General features: G+C 43.3%; 1 protein-coding gene and 1 long non-coding RNA gene across 13 annotated transcripts in view; one reads left to right on the forward strand and one right to left on the reverse strand.

Moving 5' to 3' along the window:
* Nucleotides 1-22,045, reverse strand: part of LOC120903503 (dual 3',5'-cyclic-AMP and -GMP phosphodiesterase 11-like) — a 101,119-nt gene that overhangs the window by 59,329 nt on the left and 19,745 nt on the right. For 4 of the 12 annotated variants that reach the window (XM_040312973.1, XM_040312972.1, XM_040312971.1 and 1 more), the window contains exons 1-3: nucleotides 13,600-14,920; nucleotides 13,381-13,500; nucleotides 8,034-8,114 (exon numbers count right to left, since the gene is read on the reverse strand). In XM_040312973.1, the coding sequence (XP_040168907.1) occupies nucleotides 8,034-8,114; nucleotides 13,381-13,500; nucleotides 13,600-13,606 (208 nt within the window). In that variant the 5' untranslated portion in view covers nucleotides 13,607-14,920. Of the gene's footprint in view, nucleotides 1-2,547; nucleotides 2,743-2,989; nucleotides 3,164-8,033; nucleotides 8,115-13,380; nucleotides 13,501-13,599; nucleotides 14,921-22,045 lie in introns of those variants that run through there. The other 8 variants (XM_040312979.1, XM_040312980.1, XM_040312978.1 and 5 more) reach the window with 6 other exon arrangements.
* Nucleotides 6,938-7,982, forward strand: LOC120903506. The gene is made up of 3 exons (XR_005739611.1): nucleotides 6,938-7,063; nucleotides 7,137-7,351; nucleotides 7,420-7,982. It is a non-coding gene; the product is annotated as an uncharacterized LOC120903506 (long non-coding RNA).

Consider the following 22,045-nt stretch of genomic DNA (forward strand, 5'->3'; position numbering starts at 1 on the left):
GCCCAACGTTTCTGGATCCGGTACACACACACACATACGGACAGAAATTCCCCGTGCTCTTCCCGTTTTCGCATCATTACGCAGGGCGCAAAGCGCGACCAGAACCCGCTGATCGTATGTCAGTTGCAAACCGGCCGACAATTTCTTCTGCTCTGCTGCATTAAACGATGCGCAACGGAGGCGGCGCTCGGTGGGGGCTTCGGAACATTCAATCGATCATTTTTAACGTTCCGGCGTTTTGCTGGCAGCAAGCCGACCCCCCCCCCCCCTCCAATAGATCGGCTTCTCTCGATGAGCAATAATGAACCAAACACACGTGATACTCAGGGCTCTATTGCCCGTGAAGAGTTCGCTGGGCAAAGGGGGCTCTTGCGCTCGCACAATCGTTTCACAATTTGGTAAGACATCCACTTCAGCGGTCGAAGGGATTAAGCTGCCAACCAGGGTCGACTAATTGGTTCTGGTGCATGGCAGGCCTGCCCTAGTGTTTGTGTGTAAATGGCGACACCGGTGCAGGGGTTGTCAGCATCGGTTGAACATAGTATTTATAAGATGCGAACTAAGTGCGAACAGAGGAAGCGTAAACATGGAAATTGAAATATTGAATGGAAGTCACACAAATGTTTCTACTGACAGATATCATTCCTTTTCAAAATTTTCCCTTTTCAGAGGGGTTTAAAGATTATTTTGGGGTTTTTTCGCAATTTTTTTGATATATTATGTCTATTGGCATAATTCAAATAATAAAACAAAAACATTGGAAAATAGACAAGAAATCGTTTAACGAATATTTTCCGGAAACATAAAAATAACTTAATTTTTGTTTGAAATTGCCCAATAATTTCACAAATATGCCCATAAAAAATAAGGACCTATTATGTATAAATTTTAATAACTAACTAATTTTGAGCTCTTGAGCTATTTCACTGAATAGTTCCCTATTCCTCTTTTGGTTTGAAATGAAATGACGTCAAAACGTCAAACGTCAAAAATTTGCGGGTTTTTTTCAGTAATTGTAACTTTTTTAATTTCTTTTACTTTTGCTTTACTTATGTTTACTATTATGATATTTGATATTTCATATATGATATGAAAAATAACCAAAAATAAACAAAAGAAAAAATTAACGCGGCAATCATACTCAGAACATCTCAAAATCACACCAGAAGCCCTTTCATTCTCGATGTGCTCTCGTATGAACGACGTTCAAACTTCGTTTATTGTTGTTACTTTCTCCACTTCACCGAACATTTTTGATGCAAAAAAACACACACACACACATTTCTCTTTTCCGACCGTGATCAATGGTACAATTTTCCAACCGTTGTTTGGTTTCGTGTACCGTCACACCAGGGGAGGAATAAGTACGTGCGGTACTAGGAATTTTAAATTTCAAACCAATAAAACAAAACGTCACGTCTTCTAGGCGCAGCGGCCAAGGGGAACAGATACAACACGCTCCTTCTATGCCGACCAAAGTTCCGTCCATCGGTATCGCGCGTAAAGAAGATACGAAGCAGACCTCCCCCAAAAAAAAAAAAAAAAAAAAAACAATCGCATAAAATTGAGCAAAATTATAAATAAACATCACGGTGCTGCAATAAGACAACAAAGCCAAACGGAGCTGAACGGGAGTAACCGAGCCGCGCTCCACCATTCCCCATACCCATAGCCGGGAAAGGACGAAAAACAAAACGGGAGGACCACAACAACACACATCGCGCGTCGCCTTCATCGTCTTGCCAATCCTCAATCGTACAAATTGGAGGATGATGCTGATGATTTCGCCGCAGCTCAAAACCATAAGGACAGCGGGAGAAGAAAAAAGCATAAGGGCTGCAGGGACGTCGTTTTCTTGACGATCTGTTTTCGGGACACGGTTTGTGTTCCGTCGGGCGCCGACTTACGGATGTGTATTGATGGGTGGCCATACGCTGCAGCCCCCCCTCCCCCCTCCATCACTACAACCTTCATCCGCTTTGGCGAGTAAAGAGCAAGCTGCCAGAGCCGCGATGCGACAACGTGTGCGCTTCTTGAAGACAAAGGGTAAAAAGTAAACAAAACAACAGTGTGCACGCCGCCGTACCGGTTCGGCAAACGCACGAGGCCCCACCGCCGCCGCAAGACGATTTCGTTTGCCTTATTTTCCCGTTTTCCCACTCTCGCCCTTTTCTTCAACCTCCAACACACCACAGCAAGGGATGCGCACCGCACCGCACCCAAACCAACGCCGGAACACGAACTTTGTGCCACTTGCAAGAAGTGTTACTATTTTTTCTTTACTGCACTGTGCGTGCAATGTGTGGCTGCGTGTCATCTTTCGTTTTACGGTTCTGGTTACACTTTCTCTGCTCATTTTTCGATATTTTTTTTCTTCTTCTTCAAAAACAACACACTCTCGCCACACTTGATGCACTTAAGTGCATTTGAATGCATGAAACGAGCCTGACTGACTTGCTGCACCGTTTCGCCGTTCGCACCAACACAACCACTTCACACAGAAATACACACACACACACTTCGCTTAAGTACACTTTGCTTACTCACTACTGTGTGTGCCAATCCCGGCAGTAGCACTTGGCCCTTTCCCTTCCCCCCGCAGTGCATAACTTAATAAACTATTCATTTTGCGCTTCCTTTCCGCCCGCGTGCGCTCGCTCGTGCCCTTTGCGCGGGCCAATATTATTTATCACTTTCGCACCGTGCACACACACACGCGCGTGAGTACACATCCGCCGACACGACTGGGTGCAAGTACTCCACTGGGATCGCGGGGGCACTACGATGATAGTTCTACTCAACTCTAACTGACCGACGCGACGCGACCGACCGACCTTTGCTCCTATTCAAACCTCGAAAATCACCAAATAATTCCGCAAAACGCACACCGGGTTTACAGATGAAGACACACAAAAACAAAATAATGAAGAAGCGTGGAATCAAAAATAGAACCACGCGCGCGCGCTGGCTTTGATCGGTGTGTAACTACCAGAGTAACGCTGTTTCCGTCCGTCCGTCCTCTGCTGACGAGTTTATGTCAAAACGGATTTTCTCCCGCACACAGTGGCTCAGACGACGAGACACTCACTGTCGCTCGTCCGCAAGCTGTAAGCAAACCAAGAGCACACGTCCGACCCGTCCGGCGGTTCGAACTCGACCGTCGCGTGGAATGTGTGTCGGATGCCTGTCGGAGAACTCCGGCGGCCGGCACTGTAAGCAACAGCAAACGATCGCCAAGCAGCGAATCCCATAGTGCGCCCGACGAAAAGGGAGCGCGAGCGAGCAAAGGAGACCCCAACAACATTCGCTCGTCGTGGCACCCTCCCCCTCCCATATCCCACACCTCCCCCGGGGGTTGCGCCTTGGCACAACGGATTCGCCCTTATGGTCGCGTTCGTAACAAAAACATCATCCCGAGACCGTTTGTCTCTCGGCTCTCGGCCGGCTGGCCTGGTCGGTTCGTGTGTGCCTTTCGCGACTCTCGCTCTCGCGGGTGAGCATATGATGCTACCCAACGTCGTGGTGAGCATGGGCAGAGCGAATTGCGTGCAATGTTCAATTCGATCTTGCACCACGAATTTAGTAAAGGCGATATCGAGATATTGTGGACGGTGAACACGAATCGAGCGATGCATAATAAACGTTAGACGCAAAAGTTCATAAAACAAGACATAAGAATTGCAAGAGATAATGTGGTTATGCTTAAAGATATTGTTTTGGGAAGGGAAATGAATGGGTTTATTATAAATGGAAAGAGGTTGTCGCATCGATATCAATAGAATTTATCAGAAACTTGGCTTCTAATTGATTTGTGTCACTTGTAAACCTTTTTTTCTATTCAATAGATGATTTCAAAAATATAAAAAATACTATTTCTTCAAACACCATTAACGCAATGTTTACTATAAACATTTGTACCCGTGCTCTATCTAACTTCCTTGGGGTTTTGTGATAGTTTTGCGCCACATTCGTAAAGACAGCAGGATGTGGTAGTTTTACTATAAAAACAATGTCATATTAACTGATTGAATTCAAGGTGCATATAAATGACAACTAATTTAGTGAGAGCAATGTGATGACAATTTTTTGTTAATTTCTATATTTGAAGCGAAATGATATTATTTTAAATTTTCATCATTAAACATTAAAAATTGACTTTTGTCTTCTTTAAAATTATGATTTATCATGTTGATAATGTATGATGATTTTTGAAGAGACATTGAGTCTGTTGATATCATTCGCCTTTTTAATCTAGAATCGTAACCTGAGGGTTCATACCGGCTTTAAGCAGGGGTTTACGAGACCTATTTTAATACATTCCGGATGTGTATTCATAGGCTGATAGGCGTTCGGCATCCTCTTGAATGTTTTGATATTTTAATCTACTACATCCAGCATTTTTTTACTATAGAGTAACATCGTGGAGTAATAAGGTTCTTCTTCTCCTATTTGGCGAGACGTCCTACGCGGACTGCCGGCCTATACACTGCCTTTTGAGACTTTATTCATTACCACGCAGCCGGATAGTCAATCCCTTGTTACGGGAGGACGGTCTTGAACCCATGACGGGCATATATTATTGAGTTGTTCGAGTTGACGACTGTACCACGGGACCGCCCCGGAGTAATAAGGTAATGGCGTTAAATAAACAATGTAAGTAGAAGTATAAGAGTAATTGCAACGCATGCTGCTGGAACATTGGTTTCTTTAACAAAATTGGTCAATCTGCTAGTCAATGCTAAAAAATTGCTCATAGTACCGCTAAAAAATCATAGTACTAGGCGACTCCATCAAACTAATAAACGGCGGCGGAAAATGTACGAAAGGACCAAAGTTATCCATTGGCAGCATAGAAAATTAAAAACAACATTCGAAATAGTGTTCCGAACGCACTTAATAGAATTATTTGTTTGCAAACAATAAGTAATGCTTGATGGTGAAATAAACAGAGGATGAGTATTAGCAACTGATAGAAAATTATGCTTTAGCAAAGAATCTAAAATACCCAGAGCATGCAGAGGTGGAGGTTACTCACAGTCAGATTTGAATACGACATTCTGTACATTGTCCTTGTACCCATTGCTTCAACTTACCTGCAAATAATCAAAGAAGAAAATGATGATATTAATCATTCGACATGATATTGTTTGAGAGGTCAATAAAACAAATACACAATTGAAGAAAAAAGTACAAAATTTGCAATTAAAACATTGCTAGACAGTTCAATCAACCGTGCCCGTACAGCAAACGACACAGTCAGCAAAAAAACAAAAAGGATAGGACAGCATAAGGAAACGATTCAATACGATCGCGCGCGCGCGTAACGGTAAACCATTCGAGTGCTGGGAGCTTCAAATCTCACACATAAATCGCATACTGCGCATTGCAAACTGATGACGAATCGTTCCTTACTTTCCCCGCCCAGCAACTCCAACTCCAATGCCAAGGCCCGACCCGGACGCGCATTCACTTGGCAAAAAGTTCTATCGTTACAGTTACCACCAGTCGCGGTTTACGAGTACTGAACCGCGGCGAAATAACACAGAAAGCCGCTGAAGTTGCATCATACGACGATGGGGAAAAAGGAAAAGGTCAGTTATCGCTTGCGCCGCTTATTGTGTACCCCGCGTACGCCACTGTCTGAAAAATTGCGCGTTATCGGTGTCTGGCTCATTGAGGAGGGGAGCGAATGAGAACCAAGTTTAGTTGCGCATGGTTTTCGGGTGATTTTTTGTTTACCTTTCCGAAACCGAGACGCACTGGTGCCGAGTTTCGGTTGTGTGACTTTATCGGCAATTAATTTTGAATAAACAAATTCAAGCAGCAAAACATTATTCATTCAGTAATGATTAGCTTTACAAATTCCATAATCATGAGTGTCACCTATCTTTTCAAGCAAAGTACATTATGTATTTTTTTAAAAAATCTCTGAAGGTTAATACTCGCCTTTCAGTTTTTTTAGTTTTTTTCATTTAAAACTACGATGAATGTCTGTAGAGTTCAATTGGAATTCTTTCGACTTCTTAAGTAAACTCTTGTCAAAACTTTCAATCTTATGTAGATACAACATCCGCTGTATAAACAATTGGCCTAATTGAACTCTGAAAACTTTGTAAATTGCCTTAGTGGGCGTCCAAAATTGAAGTAGTGCAGTACATAATGTTCTCTTCACATTATACTGTAAAATATTTAAATGAATTTTGCAAGAGAGCCGACTTTGCTAATTTCTGATATCAATAATATCTTAAAATTGTGACAACGTTTGCATTCAAAAATTGACAAAAATTGCAGATTTTACATGGGTGTAGATAAACGAAACGTAAATTGTACTTTCAATAATAGTAACTCATGAGTCAACAAACAAAATTTGATTGACAGAATTAGAGAACAAATTCTGTTTGACAATAATTAGAACACCAAAAAGAATGCCCTGTTCCGATTTTTTCTGGACCAACATGAAGCAAAAGCTCTACTCCAACAATTTTCTGCGACAACTGAAGAGTAATTGATGTAAATCGGAGATAGATCTTAAAAACATCCCTACCCGCATGTCTTCGTTCGTCATGGCGAAAATTCCGGATAACTGTTTTTCAATAATTGCCTATCAAAGGATGCTCATGAAAAGAAATTATCTCTCTTACTTTCTTTTCTACAGCCAGCCGAACACATACATGACGGCGTGAAATTACTTTGACAAGCTGATGTGAAATAGGCACGGTATGTCTAATCGCTCGGTTAGATTTTTCAAGACAATCTCTGCGATTAGATTTGATGACAACAGCGGGAACAAGCAGGTAGATCTTGAGATAGTTCTAGGAACAGTTGAAATCCTTTGCAGCTTATCAGCAAATATAATAATGCCCCACTTGGGGGGGCAAAGCTGTTTTGAAGCTTGGTCTATATAACAGCAGTCCCCACACTAAAGGCCATTCAGTAGTGAGCTTGAAAGTGTGAAACACATTGTACAACACCAGCTGCAAAATGAAATCGTTGCTAGTTTGGGCGAGCCTTGTGGCAGCAAGCTTGTGCCAAAGTGATACATTTTTCCAAAACTCTTTCGACGGTAAGTAAAATGGATAAGGATCGCAATGGTTAGAGATCATTTTACTTCTTGCTATTCTGTTATTCCCCACTAGCGATAAGAGGCTGCAAGCAGTTTGAAAATATGGCAGGATACAATGGCCCAAACGAGTACTTTTCGGTAGCAGATTTGCGTAACGTTGGCTACACCAAGAACTCCATGTACTTCCGTCTTGGGTTTGTTGGGCAGAGCGCCCACACGCGATTCGGTGCAACGCTCTACCCGTACGACAACGACGTACGACAACGACGACGACTTACATAGAGATAGGTAAGATCACTAATTCCGAACAGTTGAAGAGTGTTTTTTCCTGAGTTGAATGTTTATTCCGCTCGCAGTGCTCGGAGGATTAGGTAACTCGTGGAGCGCTGGAAGACGGCAGACTCGTACGGCAGCGAACGAACATAAGAACGCGCTGCTCGGTGAAGCACAAACACCACACATTCTTTCCCGGTCCCATCCAACGGTAGTAGTGTTGGAAGTGTTCCAGAACGGCGTAGTGCAAGTCACCATGGATGGACAGCTGCAACCGTTCCTGACGTTTGCCGACAGTTCAAAGATACCGGTAAAGTTTATGACGTTCACCCGCTGGGAGGTGGATGTGATCGCGTTCTACGATTGTCCACTGCTGGAAAGGAACCGATTCCTCAAATCTCTACCATTCAACGGTACGGTTGTCTAATGTGAAATGGAGCTAATGTGAAGTTTGATAGAATTCGACCTTGTGTAAATTGATAGGATTCGACCTGTGTGTTGTAGAATACATATAGACGTTCGTCAAACGAATTTCGGGAAAGCCCATGCAATGTTTGTACAACATTGAAGCATCACAAAAAACACACGATAAAAGCAAAGTTCTACAACACATCGGAAGGAAAATAAACACTAAAAATAAATCTAATCCCAAAGCAAACATAGAAAAACCCGCAAGTTTACTACATCAAACACTTACCGGCTTTTCGTCTGGAACGCCACAGAACGGGCGGTACCGTATCACCCGGGGTGGCCAGTGTGACTATCTTTCGGAAGATTCCTGCAAAATGAAAAACAAAGGGCGAGAAAAAGAATTAATTAACGCCGCAACTCATCACATCTGCCAGGTGTTAAAAGCGTGCGTGATGTACCGAAATAACACCACACCCAGTTTTTATCCCCTTTAGGGCCTGGCGGCAACTGTATCCAGTCTGGACCATCCCTAGGTATATGATTAATAGATCACTAATACGAATTCCACCACCGTCGGTGCCTGGTGCGCATGCGATACGTCCAATTAGAAACTCGTGGAAATTAGTCACAGACGGCGGCCAGGCAAATCCAGCCAGCAGAGGAAGGAAGGAAAAAACACAAACACATCCAACCATTCATCACCCGGTGCATGCGACTGCGACTCTGCGCGATCAGTCCATCGGTACTACGGCCTGCCCGGAAACCTGTTCCGTGCAAGCTGACGACGACGATATAGTGGTTCACACATATTCCCCCAACGGGCGTGATTGATCGTGCGAGGCGCCGTACGACGACACATTGGAAGTCGATTAATCGCATAGCGCCAGCTAATTGACAAGTAGCAGCAGCAGTAACAGCTACCTCCCATGGGGGAGATCCCGGACCAATTTTCCACAACCATCGCGATCGGATGTGGTGGTACCGGTTTTGTTGTTGTTTTGCCGCGCAAAGATCTGCTTCTGTTCTGTGACAGGCCCGACAATTACCGGGCAACAACTTGTCAACAAGCGTCATCCATATTGGGTCCCTCACCCACTGACGTAGATGGTTGGGCTCGGCTTAGAGATGGCGATTTGTCTTACCCGGGCAGGATTATTCCGCGGACAGCTGGTGAAAATTGCTGCACATTTACACATTTCAAAGGGAGAGTATCGAGGCAAAACAGCCTGAACTTCACCCCGCACGATTGTTATTTCCCTGAGCAGGTAGGTAGTACAAATCTGTGTCTAAAAATTCCTACCAGCAACACGTGATCGTGGCGTGATCACGGTCGATGTTTAATTGAGTGACGAATGCGATTTCTTTTATTTATGAGCCAGTCAGTCAGGGCGGGCGCAAAGGGCAGCAAAAGGGTACCAGACAGAACGAAGAAGCTTTGCATTTAGATTTGCCTTTTTTTGTTTTAATAACGAACCACATTTCAGTTTAAGATCAGACCTGTAAGTGGAGTTCGAAACACACAATCGAGCGTGGGAACAAATTATTTGCAATCAATTATTTAGATTTTTAACAACTGCAAACTGCGAGATGGTACAATTTAGATGCAAAATAGGTAACGCCACACGAGCAAACGAGAAATGACTGATCGACTTTGCCTTTTTCAACAATTTTGAAACGAGCAACAGTTGGAACAGTTGCAGTAAATATCGCTTAATGGTTATCAGTCAAAAAGAATGTTATCCGACTTGCTGGGAAAGGAATTCGTTCATTAGTGAAACATGCAAAACAAAAAAACCCATGTACGCCATCATATCATGTCGATATCTTCGACCTTGAGTAAAAACAAATCACGTTTTACGGGCGAAGGTTTGCGCCAGGTGCTTCGAAGGCAACAAATGGGCGCCTTCCAATCGCGGTGCAAGTAATGGAACCCCGAAAAACTCCAACTAGGTCAAGGGATGAGGCATCGAACTGTTAGGAACGAGACGCCCAGGAGGCTAAGCGAACCGTTTTCGAACTGCGCACAACGCTTTCGCCGATCGTGGCGGGTATGGGCCACTGCCGGCAAAACCGTTACCATTGTCGACGACCCTTCTCCAGCTGCTCCTACTCTCGCGGCCTTCGGCAATTTTTATGATCGATTTCTGCGTGGCCCAAAGCCAGCATGGGCAACATTATCGATAATAAAACCCGTCGATACTGTATGGTTTTGTGCGATGAATATGGACTATTTTGGGGCGGTTATGTGTTCGCCGTTGTCAAGATTATAATTAAATATACGAATAAAAAATAATTTTAATTGTAAGCTACAAGCTACGTGTTATTTTTAGAGCGAAATTGCTTTCTTTTTTAACTAAAAAGTGACAAAAATCTCAATGTTATACAAGCCAAATTTCCACAACACATTTCAACCGCCTCGAGTTAGCAAAATGATACGATTTAAAGGATTAAATTCCAGCGACACGGTAACATTAGAGATGTTTTTTTAAATAATTTTCCCATTACACAACACGCATAGTAAAAGAAAAAAAAAAACGTACAAACACACACTCACACACGACTGGGTAACTTTTGGCGGTGAACATAATAATTCATAACGCGATATGAATATTAAGAGGAGCGATCAAACATTGTGAAAGCAACGCAGACGGGCCGTATGCCAATGAGTTCTATCAATTTATTATCCGCCATTCGTGATCATTACAACCGGTTGGGGCGAAATTCGGGAAAAACCCAGCCCCAGAGGTTGTAGCAACAAGCCTACACTGTAGGTTTAAACATTTGGCAAACGGTTTGCAGCAAGCCTGGCGATGGTCGGCCGGCGTATAAGCTTTGTCAATCTTTGATTCCCCAAAGGTACAGAGGTATACAGATTGGGGCAGTATAATGATATGTGCATATAATTTATTACCCCGTATCATAAATGCGTCGAATGCCACCACAGAGAGCATTGTAATCAAATAAATTAGTGTGTGTGCGCAACAGGGAAGTTCACTAAGCAACGGTATGGGGGGTTGGGTTAAAAACATGTACTAATGAAGAGGCACATTTAAAAAAGATGAGAGCAAAATCGTTTGAATTAGTTTGCCTAATCAACTCAAGCTTGATCACCTTGAGAACACATTCCTCAAACATTTGGTACAAGTAAAGAATACTTCCTACTCCACTTTTAAGCGACTGGTGGTTTTGAAATACACCGTTTTCCGGGTCAGTTTCTAACGTGAACGACATTATTCGACAATCGCAAGAGGTTTTTTGCAACAGCCCAGCTGTCACACACAATGACAGCTGTTGAAAAACATCTTGCAAGTTTTGAATAATGCTGTTCACATTGAAAATTGAGTCGGAAAACAGTGTAAGACAATAAATTCTACATAGCTTTAGTAGAGCATCTTCTTCTTCTTCTACTTTTGGCTCAACAACCGTTATCGGTCAAGGTCTGTCTGCCAGTATCACTTGTGGGGTTGGCTTTCAATGACTTTTGGATTACCCCCCATAGCAGGAGAGTCGGCATGGCGTATGACGGCACGGTCTATTCGAGGCTTGAACTCAAGAAGGGCATGTTGTTAAATCGTACGAGTTGACGACTGTACCATGAGACCGGCTTAATATAGCATAGATCTTAGTATAGCATAGATATATAGTCAGGCAGTGCTATATAGTCCAATTCCCATTACATTAAGTTCATTTCACGTAAGAAGGAGTCACTACAGGGTTTTCCACGATTTATTGGTTGGTTCCCCTCAATTTTTGGTTGGTGCCCATATTTTTTTGGTGCGTTCCCACGATTTTTTGACCGTTTCACAGATTTTTTTTTATTTGTATTGATATCCGATTGGACGATACCAATAATTTATGGGAACGAACCAAAAATCTATGGGTTACGATCAAAAAATAGTGGAAACGCACCAAAAAATCATGGGAACCCGACCAATAAAACCCTGTAAAGTGTCCCACGTGTCCCAAGTGTACCAAGCACTTTTTGTTTACATTTTTTGATGGCTATCATATATGATAGCCATGGCCCATATGGAATGGAGTGTTACTGAACAAAAACACACTAAAAGTTGATGAATATAATTATTTTTAATGCAATGTTGGTTGCTTTCTTGTTGTATTTTCATTGTTTTGCTTTGTGTTGATCATTGAATCGAAAAAAAAAAAACAACAGTTGTATATAACTTAGTTTTCAGCAGGTTGCTTCGTTGAAAAGCGAACATGTAAACAACGTATCTTGTTCACGTATGTAAACAAATATTATCTACATTTAGATAATATTTTAACTAATATCTGCTAATAAAATGCTAATCTAATATCTGGTATCAACGAATTGTTCGATAAAAGAGGAAAAAAACAAAAAAAAATGCAAAAACCGCATACATTACAAAGATATGAATCATTTTGTTGATCTTTTTGCAAAATTTCATGATAATATGCCCCATCTGTTACAAGATATTAAGATTTAAAGTCACATGTTTACCCACATTCTGTTAAAAGCAAGAAGTAAATAAGAATAGCTGACCAGTTCATAGGTAAAATCTAGTTCGTAACTATTGTAACTTGTTTTAAAAATTTAAATGTATTAATTATACGTAACGATTATGCAAAACACCATTCCAGGTAAAGCAAATTAAATAAAACAACGAACGAAGCACAATTAATTCCTTGTGCGACCACCTAGATGGTGTGAGGGTCTCCCCAGATTTGCCACCCACGAGGGTCCTCTCTTAGTCCCGAAACAGTGCCAGTGCCACCCGGTGACGATCAAGATACGATTTACGATTCCTTCCATGAAGAACGATACAATCAACGCCGCGCAACGTGTGGTGCTGTTCGTCATCCGATCATCGCGATGGCGGTGTTGGGCCACCCCGGGGGCGTCGGCCACCATCGGACGGGAATTGAAATCGATGAACATCATTCCGCGTGCGTGCATACAGTCTCTTGCAGCGAGCACCGGCAAGGGAAGCGAAGAGTACCTACGATACGATCATACATACAAACGCCTCGGATCCAGCGACGCGTGTTACTTTTGCAAAGTCCGATTTGTGAACTCGCGCGCGCTTGCAAAAAAAAAAAAAAAGGAAGACCCCAAAACAAGCACTGAGGTGGCCCGAGGCACATCAATTCCAACCTCCTCGGCCCAAACCGACCAATAAAGCGGACAGATTGAACGGGGCCCGAGTGACCTGAATAACAAAACAAGCGCGAGCAGGCGTGCGCGCGCGCTTTAACCGCGACACCCAAAGGCAATCGGTCGGTGGGGCGGTGGTAATGGTTGCAATATAAAACCGATCAGGCCCCTCGCCCCAGCCCGATCGTGTTCGAAGATTCTACGCGCACCCATGCCCCCTCCCCCTCGGGTTTGAAACATCCACCGGTACACCGTTCCATTCCGGGGCAAATTAATGCCAATCGATTTGGGTTGCCGGGTTCGGGTTCGCGAGAATTGCGCCCGCAAAACCGCCCGGTGGCGTCAATACACCGAGCGAAGGACGAGGAAGAGATCCCGCGGCCATTTAGTGCGCCGATCGATCGAAACAATTGATTGGCGAGTGCCAATTGAGGACTGCCGGCGGCACTGCGGACTGCCCTCCCATCGTTTGCGAGGTCGGGAGGGGCCAGTGCTTTACCATCTCCGTTTGGGCGCCTGGTGGAGAGCAGTGATGTTGCGACACAGGTTCGGGTATAATTACATAAGCAGTAAAGAGGAAGCCGAACCGCGACGATGAAGATTTGCAACATGCAGACTGCTAAAATAAATAATTGGGCGTTAGAAAATGAGGCAAAGTAAGAAAAAAAGACAACAATTCCTTGCACCCTCCCGCTCCCACACACACACACACACTTACATGTCATACGGGCGCCTGTGTCCGTTGGGTTTCGTTTTTGTTTTTCTTTTCGGAAGAAATTAGATAACCGGAAGGCCAACGAGGGAGACGGCCGAAAAGACACCACACCACGAGGAGATGATGTCAAAATGTAGGCAAAAAATATGCGACCGAGGGTAAGATTAAAAAGATACACAGACGCACCCCGATTAACGTCACACACACACACACACGCGCTGGGTTTGCGTCACTGTTCGGTTGTGGATGCTGGCCCAAACAGCACGGGCGGAGGGTGTATTTTGTTACGGGGAAAAGTGATAGTTTCCACCGTAAAGCTGCCTTGAGAAAGACTGCTTTGCGTCGTTCTTCTTGAGCTGTGCTTCTGCTGCTGCTGCTGCTAATCGTTCGTATTTTCACTTTCTTGTTTCAATGTGCACTGTGACGACAAATCCGAACGAACGAACAACCGGGGGGACACAACCATGTTACAGTTGCTAGCAGGGGGACTCGTTCCGACTTGGGGGAGAATCGCAGAAGGGTTGTTATTCTTATTTTCAGTGCACTTTCGCTGAATGGGGAGTGAGGGGGCCGTGTGGTGGATGATCACCACAGTACGATTAGCGAGTGGGTTGGGTGAGGGGGAGGGGAATTCTTTCCTCTACAGCAGGCGAACACGATCGACACGACTTTAACACGCGGGCACGCACGCACGAACGAACGAACGAACGAATCCACTTCCCGTAGCCTACTTTGCTGTACGGCGAGTTGCGAGAGAGAGCGAGAGGGCGAGCTGATTTGTTTTTGTTGCTTGATTGAGTTGGAATGGAATTTTTGCTGAGCGTATTCTTAGCTATCTGCACACACTCTTCACATACTTCATGCACGCACGCACGCACGATCAAACTGAGCAGCTTGCCGACTGCTTCGTCTGCTTCTTTTCACCACTTTCGGATCGGACCGAATACCCGCACTGCCCAACAACTTCCTGTCAACCCCCCGTCGTCGTCATAGGGGTAGTTTTCGGTAGTGATTGTTGTGCAGTGTTGTGCAAAGTTTTGGCCACTGCTGCTGCTGCAACGCAACACGAATCAAAACATTCAACACACTTACTCACACACACACACCACAGCAAAGATACGGAGCACAACACAATCACAGCACAGCTTCTGTGTGCGATGTTTTTTTTCTGCTGAGCAATAGAGTAGTGACACGAGATTGAAGTAAAAGAAAACAATATCCAGCAAAACAATTCGTACACAAACCACTACACGACCAGGAGCGGAGCCAGCGGGCACGGACAGACACGGGCACACAACACCGACGGCACGAGCGACTGAGCGAGTGCGGGAACTGTCAAAAGGTGCGCGATCCAACGCGGCCTACTGTGCTCACGCACACAGCCAGACACACCCACAGCGCCGGGAGCGCTGTCAGGCGGTGTGCGAGTGTGCGTTGCCGCTTGTGTGTTGTTTTTGTTTTCTTTGCCAAGAGCAGTGTGTTGCGGTCGGGCCGCGCGGAGGAAATGAAAAAGGGGTTTTTCTTTTGGTTTGTTGTTTCGAAAGGGGAAAGGGAATGCATTTGGTCGAATTATAAAAAAAAAACAGTTTGTTTAAAAATATACAATGTTAAATTAGTTGCATTAGATACGTTATGCGCAAGCGCCTGGTGAAGAGGAATCACCGCGGTCAGCTGCACAAATTCATTTCAATACACGTACACAAGTACGATCGGGAGTGCATCTTTCACGAACACACGTTCCCTCTTGGCTCAGGGCTGTCAAACACGATCAACTTTGGGTTCGCTCTACGCATGGTTTAGCTTACAGGGTTCGTACTACAGTTTTTATGGTTACGGTTTTATAGAAATCGTTTGGATTTTTTAAATAATTGCACCAGTATTTGCTTTAAATTTTCATGTTGTAAATGGTGTACAATCTTGCCCCGAGTTGCACGCATAAAGCGTTCCGAAGACATTTGCGTAACTTGGATTTTTGCGTATGTGGAATATCAAGTTTTTAATTCAAAATATGGTTAGTTAGTTTTGATGAAATTTAATACTATTTTACATTGAATAGCTTATGTAATACATTTCGTGTCGAATATCTTTTGCAATTCATTTGCAAAATGCAATATATCTTGCATTTGACAATTGCTGTAGGAATTGTACCGATTTGATAAATTAACTTACAAGGTTTCGAATCATATAAGGGTATAGTTCAATCACTTAAAGGGAATGTTTCAAATCGGTAGGGGAATATTGCAAGCAAGCTGTGGAAGTTTGCAATCCTATAGGGGAGCGATGCAATCGACTAGGGGAATTTTTACAAGCATACTGTGGAGCTGTCAAAATATTCATTTTAAAGAAACAATTCATGTAGAAGAGACTGCTTCTTCGAGAGATTTTATTGTATTCCGGTTTGAATTTTTCTTCACTAGCAAAACCCACTTAAATTTGCAATACTTCATATCCAAATCCAATAATTATTTAGATTTCGTTTTTGAAGATTAAACTAATTAAGAGAGGGGAAAATGATAAAAGAATTGGGGAAAAAATAATTTTTATAATCGTTGTATCAAAATTAATAAGCGATCCGGCTGAAACCGTCTTTGTGAATAAAAAATATCAAAATCAATCCGTAAGTCTGTTCTGACTTATTCTGAACTGTGAATGAGCCTTTTAAATGGTGTGATGATTAGTGAGGGAATAGGTAACATTGCTATTTTCTGTACAATGATTATTTAACTGCGATTTATTATTTAACAGTGTATTAAATAATAAAGAGCATGCGCAATAATCTGAAAGGTACAATTTTTTTCAACCGAGTTTGACATTCCTGTTTAGCAACGAATCGATTAACAAATTTAAATTGCTACTTTACAGGCCAACGTGGGCCTTTGGAATAACCACCAGCCTATCTGTATCAGACGGGAATGACGAAGCTCGTTGTTTGATTTGATGACTTCATTTGGATAACCACAACACTGCACTCACACATTCCGGTTTCCCCTCGGGATATCCAATCGACCGGCACACGGACGGAAAAACAAACCACCCACTCGCGATACAGCGCACACTGCAGCAAATGTGTGAGATCGACCCACTACTAGTGCGCCATCGGCGTTCACAAATTAGATACAATTTACACACCGTTTGTCTGCCTCCACGCGCACGCCAGATCGTTTTGGGGCAGGTTGCTTATGACCGCTTATCTGCGCCGTTTTCCAGATCCGTGGCCACACACAGCTACACACTCGTTGGGCCCATATCGCGACCACATGGAGCAGTTACTCTGTCAGCATAGCGCAGAGTCCCCAAAACTGGTGCGGTGCGCAGGCTTGATAAGAAATCGATTTCGATCGCAAATGGGTTCCGCTTGTCTTCTTTGCGACATGACGAACAACTTATCGCGTTGATAAGGTATATGGTTTGTGACGAGAGAGTGTAATGGAGATGGTGTCGATGTATGCGACTGTTCCCAAAAATTCGCAAGTGCACGGTCTACGACACTTCTTCGCCGATTCTTTGAAGTGAGAAATCACAACCTAGCAATCGCTCAGTTTAAAACCAAATGATAAGGTTATTGTGGATGAGTACCAATCCAAAAGATAAAGACTTAAGGATGGAAATCCTAAGTTTATGATTGAAATGACAAAACAGCATGCATTAGGACTAGTAAATTTGTCGTTCTGGTACTCAACGACAACAGCACAGGTACATAATGACACAATTTTGAAAGCTTCCCTTATAATCTGTAGTTTATTATGTGTCTATATTGTTCCTATCCATTCCTGAAACAAACAAATCTTTCCTAGCATAACGAATGAAAACTTAATCACAGTAAAATCGGATACCTGTCGTATGCTAATTCTTAATTTAAATGAATTAAGTGAATTGAACTTAAAATATCTTACATTAAGTTACATCTTTTACCGATCAATTACAAAATAGGTTACTACAAGTTGCGACAAAATCATTTCTTTATTTGATAAGATAATCAGACTCAAAATGTACACAAAGATAATAAAAGAAAATTTGATTAATCTTAAAGTAAACAATTGATAAAAGTTATTTTTAATGTTTCTATATTTTGTATATTTTTATGTCGAATACAGAAATCATATGTTGGATCGAGTTTTTACTTCGAGTTTTTTATGTATGTTTTATAAACATAAACACAAAATGAAGTTTATTTTATGTCTCAAGACTATACGGGGAATATGGACTTAAATATCATTTTAAGCCATTATAGTTAAATGTTCAGAATACCAGAATAAACACATAATTTTGTAACTTTTTATGGTATTTGATATTTTTAAGTACTCTTTTTGTTAAATAGCAGCAACCTTTTGTGTGGTATTATTAGCTATTGAAATTGGGTCATATCAGTTGCTTAGTGGGATCGGGTATTCTGTTTGAATTTTATTTGAATATTTTTAATTATATCGCTCATCTATCGTTTGACAATTTAAACAAAAAGGAACATTTTTAGTTAAAACAGTTTAAATAACCGGAAGAGGTAGCAATGCAGCTCTTATTAATTGCATTGCATTGTTAAATAGATTCAAATATTCAAAAATAACTGAAACCTTCCCGCATTCCCGCCAGAATCGCTCCGGCGCAACGTGTTTCGCAATTTTGCATCGAGATGTCAGCACCTGTCAACAAGCGAGCGAGCGCGCGCGCGCGCTCAAAAGTGAAACGCTTTTCGCTATAAAAGCACGTACAAACTGTGCCGCCCACGACGACGCTCCCATGCCAGCGTGTGCTCCGGGGAAGCTTTCGATAAAACTTGCGGTGTAATCGCAACGCATTTTCTCTTTCCACTTATCTATTTTCCCAGGAAATCGTAGCCATTAAAGCTCCAGGGATGTGCTGTTGTTGTTGTTGTTTTCCTCCTTTCGCCGTAGGATTTGCAGGCGCCCGCCCGCCCGCTCGCTTACCAGTGTCACGACACAGCTAAAGCGGAGCGGCCAAAGCAAAACCAAAAGCAATTAAAAGAACATTAGGACAGATTGCTGGCCGACAGGATGGCGCAGGAAATGAAATGAAAGCGATACTACGTCGCCGTTAGCCGAGGCCTTGGTATTAAAGGGCCGCGGCCGTCGTTTAATGTTGCTGTTGCGCGCTGTGGGTTGTGTAAAAAGCGCAGGTAACATTAGGCGGGAATGCAACATTGCAATGCTACAGGAAGGTGATAAAATGATGCTGGAGAAACAGGTAAAAGAAACATAACAGAGTTTTCCGAGCTTTTATTAACACAAAACGGATTTTAAAGAGGGTGAGTGCAAGCGTTTCCCCTTTTTTCTGTGATTGTAGCTCTGTAAACGGGTCACAAAGCAATACCAAACCCCTCTACCTGCAAATGCAAATAAAGTGTCCTGTGAACGGTGCTGCTGTGTCCTGGGCACACAACAGCAGCAGTGGTAGCAGCAACAGTATGCAATTTGTTTAATAACGTCTGCAAGTGCTTTTATAATCAAACGCGTCCCTTTCGCGTAGGTTCAGTGTGCTCTCTGCTGCCTGCTGGTATGGCTCCTTTGGCTCCCACCGCATGCACTTGTTCGCATCACATTTGAATGCTGATAGCGGGCGCACCTTGCACCAGAGTAGGACAAAGTTCAGAACCACCAGCCAGGGATTTTGGAGAACAGGATTTGCACTGTGCTACCGCCGGAGATGGGAAGGGAAGGGTAAAACGGAAACCAAACGATTACAAAGTGCAACACCATCGAAAGAGAGGAGAGGTAGCGAGTTTGAAATAGACAACGGGTGGAATCGGCTTGGACGTGCTGGTCAGCCGGAAGGAGACATCGCCCCAGAAGTCACCACCAGGCAGGGGCGCTGGGGCGAAAAAAGCAAACGTGAGACGTGAGTGCACTGTTGAAGAGGCTATCGCTTCCGGTTAGATTACAACCCCTGTATGTGTGTGTGTGAGTGTGACCGAACTGGACGGTTGTATTTTTGTATCTTCTTTTATCCCGAGTCTCCTTATATGCATGACCGTAGCTGTGAATGCTTCCATTAGCTCCCTTACCCCCTTAAAGCATCAGGTTTCAAGCTCTCACTCGTTCCCTTTCGGTTGGTCTCTCGGTGGGGTTTGGTGGTGAAATTGAAACACGAAACCTAATCCTTGATCCCGGTCCCCGGTCGTCGCCATTCGCAGTTTGTTATCTATTTCTTCAGCTCGCTCACTTCTCTATCCACACTTCCTACCGACGTTCTCGTTCCTGGTGATTACCTTTCGGGAAAAAAGGATCTCGATTCGCTGGACAGCTCAGATGATGTTGGAAACAGAGAGAGAGAAAGGCTTCAACATTGTCCATTTTGTTCGCATAAAGGGGCAAACTAGTGATGGCGCAGTTTTACGCAGAAATCAAAAGTGTATAGCGGGACGCAGGGAAGTGTCTGTGTGAAACGAGCATTGAAAATAGCCCCGCTGCACGTGTGCAGTGTATTTCTTCTAATGGAAACGATGTGCTTTTTTTTTTGCTGCGAGTTTTCTCGCTTGTAGAGTTTTTTATTGTTTGCCACAAGAAACTGAAAACTATCGTCCACGTGAGACTGTGTCTGTGCCTTTTGATTCTGTTTTAAATGGTGCCTGAGCACTGAAAAAGGGCTAGACAATGATATTTTAAAGTATTAATCAAAGTTTAACGACTAAATATAAAAGAAGATAAAGACTCAACCGGACGGAGCTGGTGTTAGAACAATGAAAATTTATTATTAAAATTCCACGCTTATCTATCTGAATGGCAACAAAAGGACGTCAAAAACTGCTGCAAGAAAACGCACCCCAAAACCGTGCACCTTACAGTATGCGCGATACACCTGCGCACTGAAATTTAAATACTATTTGAAGCACATCAAATGAAGCAATTTAGATACGGCACAGGTACGACCCGCCCGGGTGATAGAAATGTGTCCACCTAACACCTTTCGCGAGGTTGCTCTTTGCCACCGGCGGCCACGTGTTGACATTGACAGCGTGAAGGTACGTTGGCGGGGTGGAATCAACCATTTTTTTCCAATTGATTGCATCGCCGCCACGGTCGCGCGCACCAGTCTTCGGATGGTAATTGTGACACCATGCTAACTGCTGCTAGCATCACCACCGTACCCGTAAGGAGTGGAAAAACGGAGACGAAAAGTAATAAGTCGAAAAGAAAAGCGCGATAAGAACGAATGACTTTTCATATCATTTGGCAATGCTGACGCTCTGCCCGCGACCGCACAGTCGCGCATCTTGGTCGCGCGCGACGTTCGTTCATGTTTAATTCAGCCCGAAGACGTTGGTTGGGTGCGGCCACACCGTCCCGTCAAGGCTTTGGGTTGGTTTGATGCGCCGAGGAAGGAAGAACCGAGCGCGTCTGGACGTGAGTGGCGTTTAAACACTTAAAAAAAAAATCTCAGTTCACTCAACGCCAAACCCCATCGAGCTCTGAACCCAGACAATGGTACAATCCCTCTCTCACGGATTGGCGCGGTGGCGTTTGTGTCCCAATGAAGGTGCGTATCGAAGTTGCGTGCGAAGGTAAACGGAAGGCAAAAAAATCAACACGCAGTTGTCGCCGTGACGTGAGTTTTATTATTTTGATTTAAAAGCTTTCGGCGGTGTTTTTTTCTTTCTTCTTCGTTCGAGCGCTTTAAAATTGGCAAAATCAATGGAATGATGTGCTGTGCCGAAGGAAATGGAGGGATTTTTGAGCAATGTTTCATATCAGCGTGAGCAGTGGCGGTGGTTGAACATTTGAAGTGCTGAAGGATGTTCCAACGCATTAACATTCCTTTCCTGCTCGAGGACAATTTGTTTGACCTTCTGAAAAGTGTCATTGGCGGAGAACAATGGTGTATTTGTGTGGTGCAGTTGTGTGGAGCCTAATTTTATGAGCTGTGGATATTTGGACTTTTAATGACCCTTGAATCAATGACGGTTTGAATCAATTGTCCGTCATAATAGTCCACTGCATTTTAAGTCCTGTTTTCATCGTCATTCTATGTTAGTAGTAGATCATTTTACCTTGAAAGTCTCCCCTTTGTTATGGGACACATGATCACATGATCAGACGAATTCTTCTGGGAATGTACTTCTTACAATAGAGAAAAAGGATAAAAAGTGTTGAGACTAAACTGTTGAAAGCATACGTTGTTGGATCCATTGTTATGGCATTATGACCAATATTGCCATGACCTGAAACCGTTGTGCACGGTTTAAGCGATAGCTATCGCTCTTGACATGCGGTCAGTTTCAAATAAAAAGGAATGCGCAGCTCGCGCTGCGCATGATTTTAGCGTCCAAGCTCCAACTAAACACATCGTGTTTATTTTGAAAGAACATAACATGGCGATCCTGCCAGGAGCAACAGCAACATATTGGGAAAACGCTAAATATGGCATACGTATAACATTGCCATACGTGCAGAAGTGATATTTCTTGCATTGTGACATCAAAAGAGCAGCAGTAGCAAAG

The sequence above is a fragment of the Anopheles arabiensis genome, chromosome 3, assembly GCF_016920715.1.
Source record: "Anopheles arabiensis isolate DONGOLA chromosome 3, AaraD3, whole genome shotgun sequence".
Lineage (NCBI taxonomy): Eukaryota > Metazoa > Arthropoda > Insecta > Diptera > Culicidae > Anopheles > Anopheles arabiensis.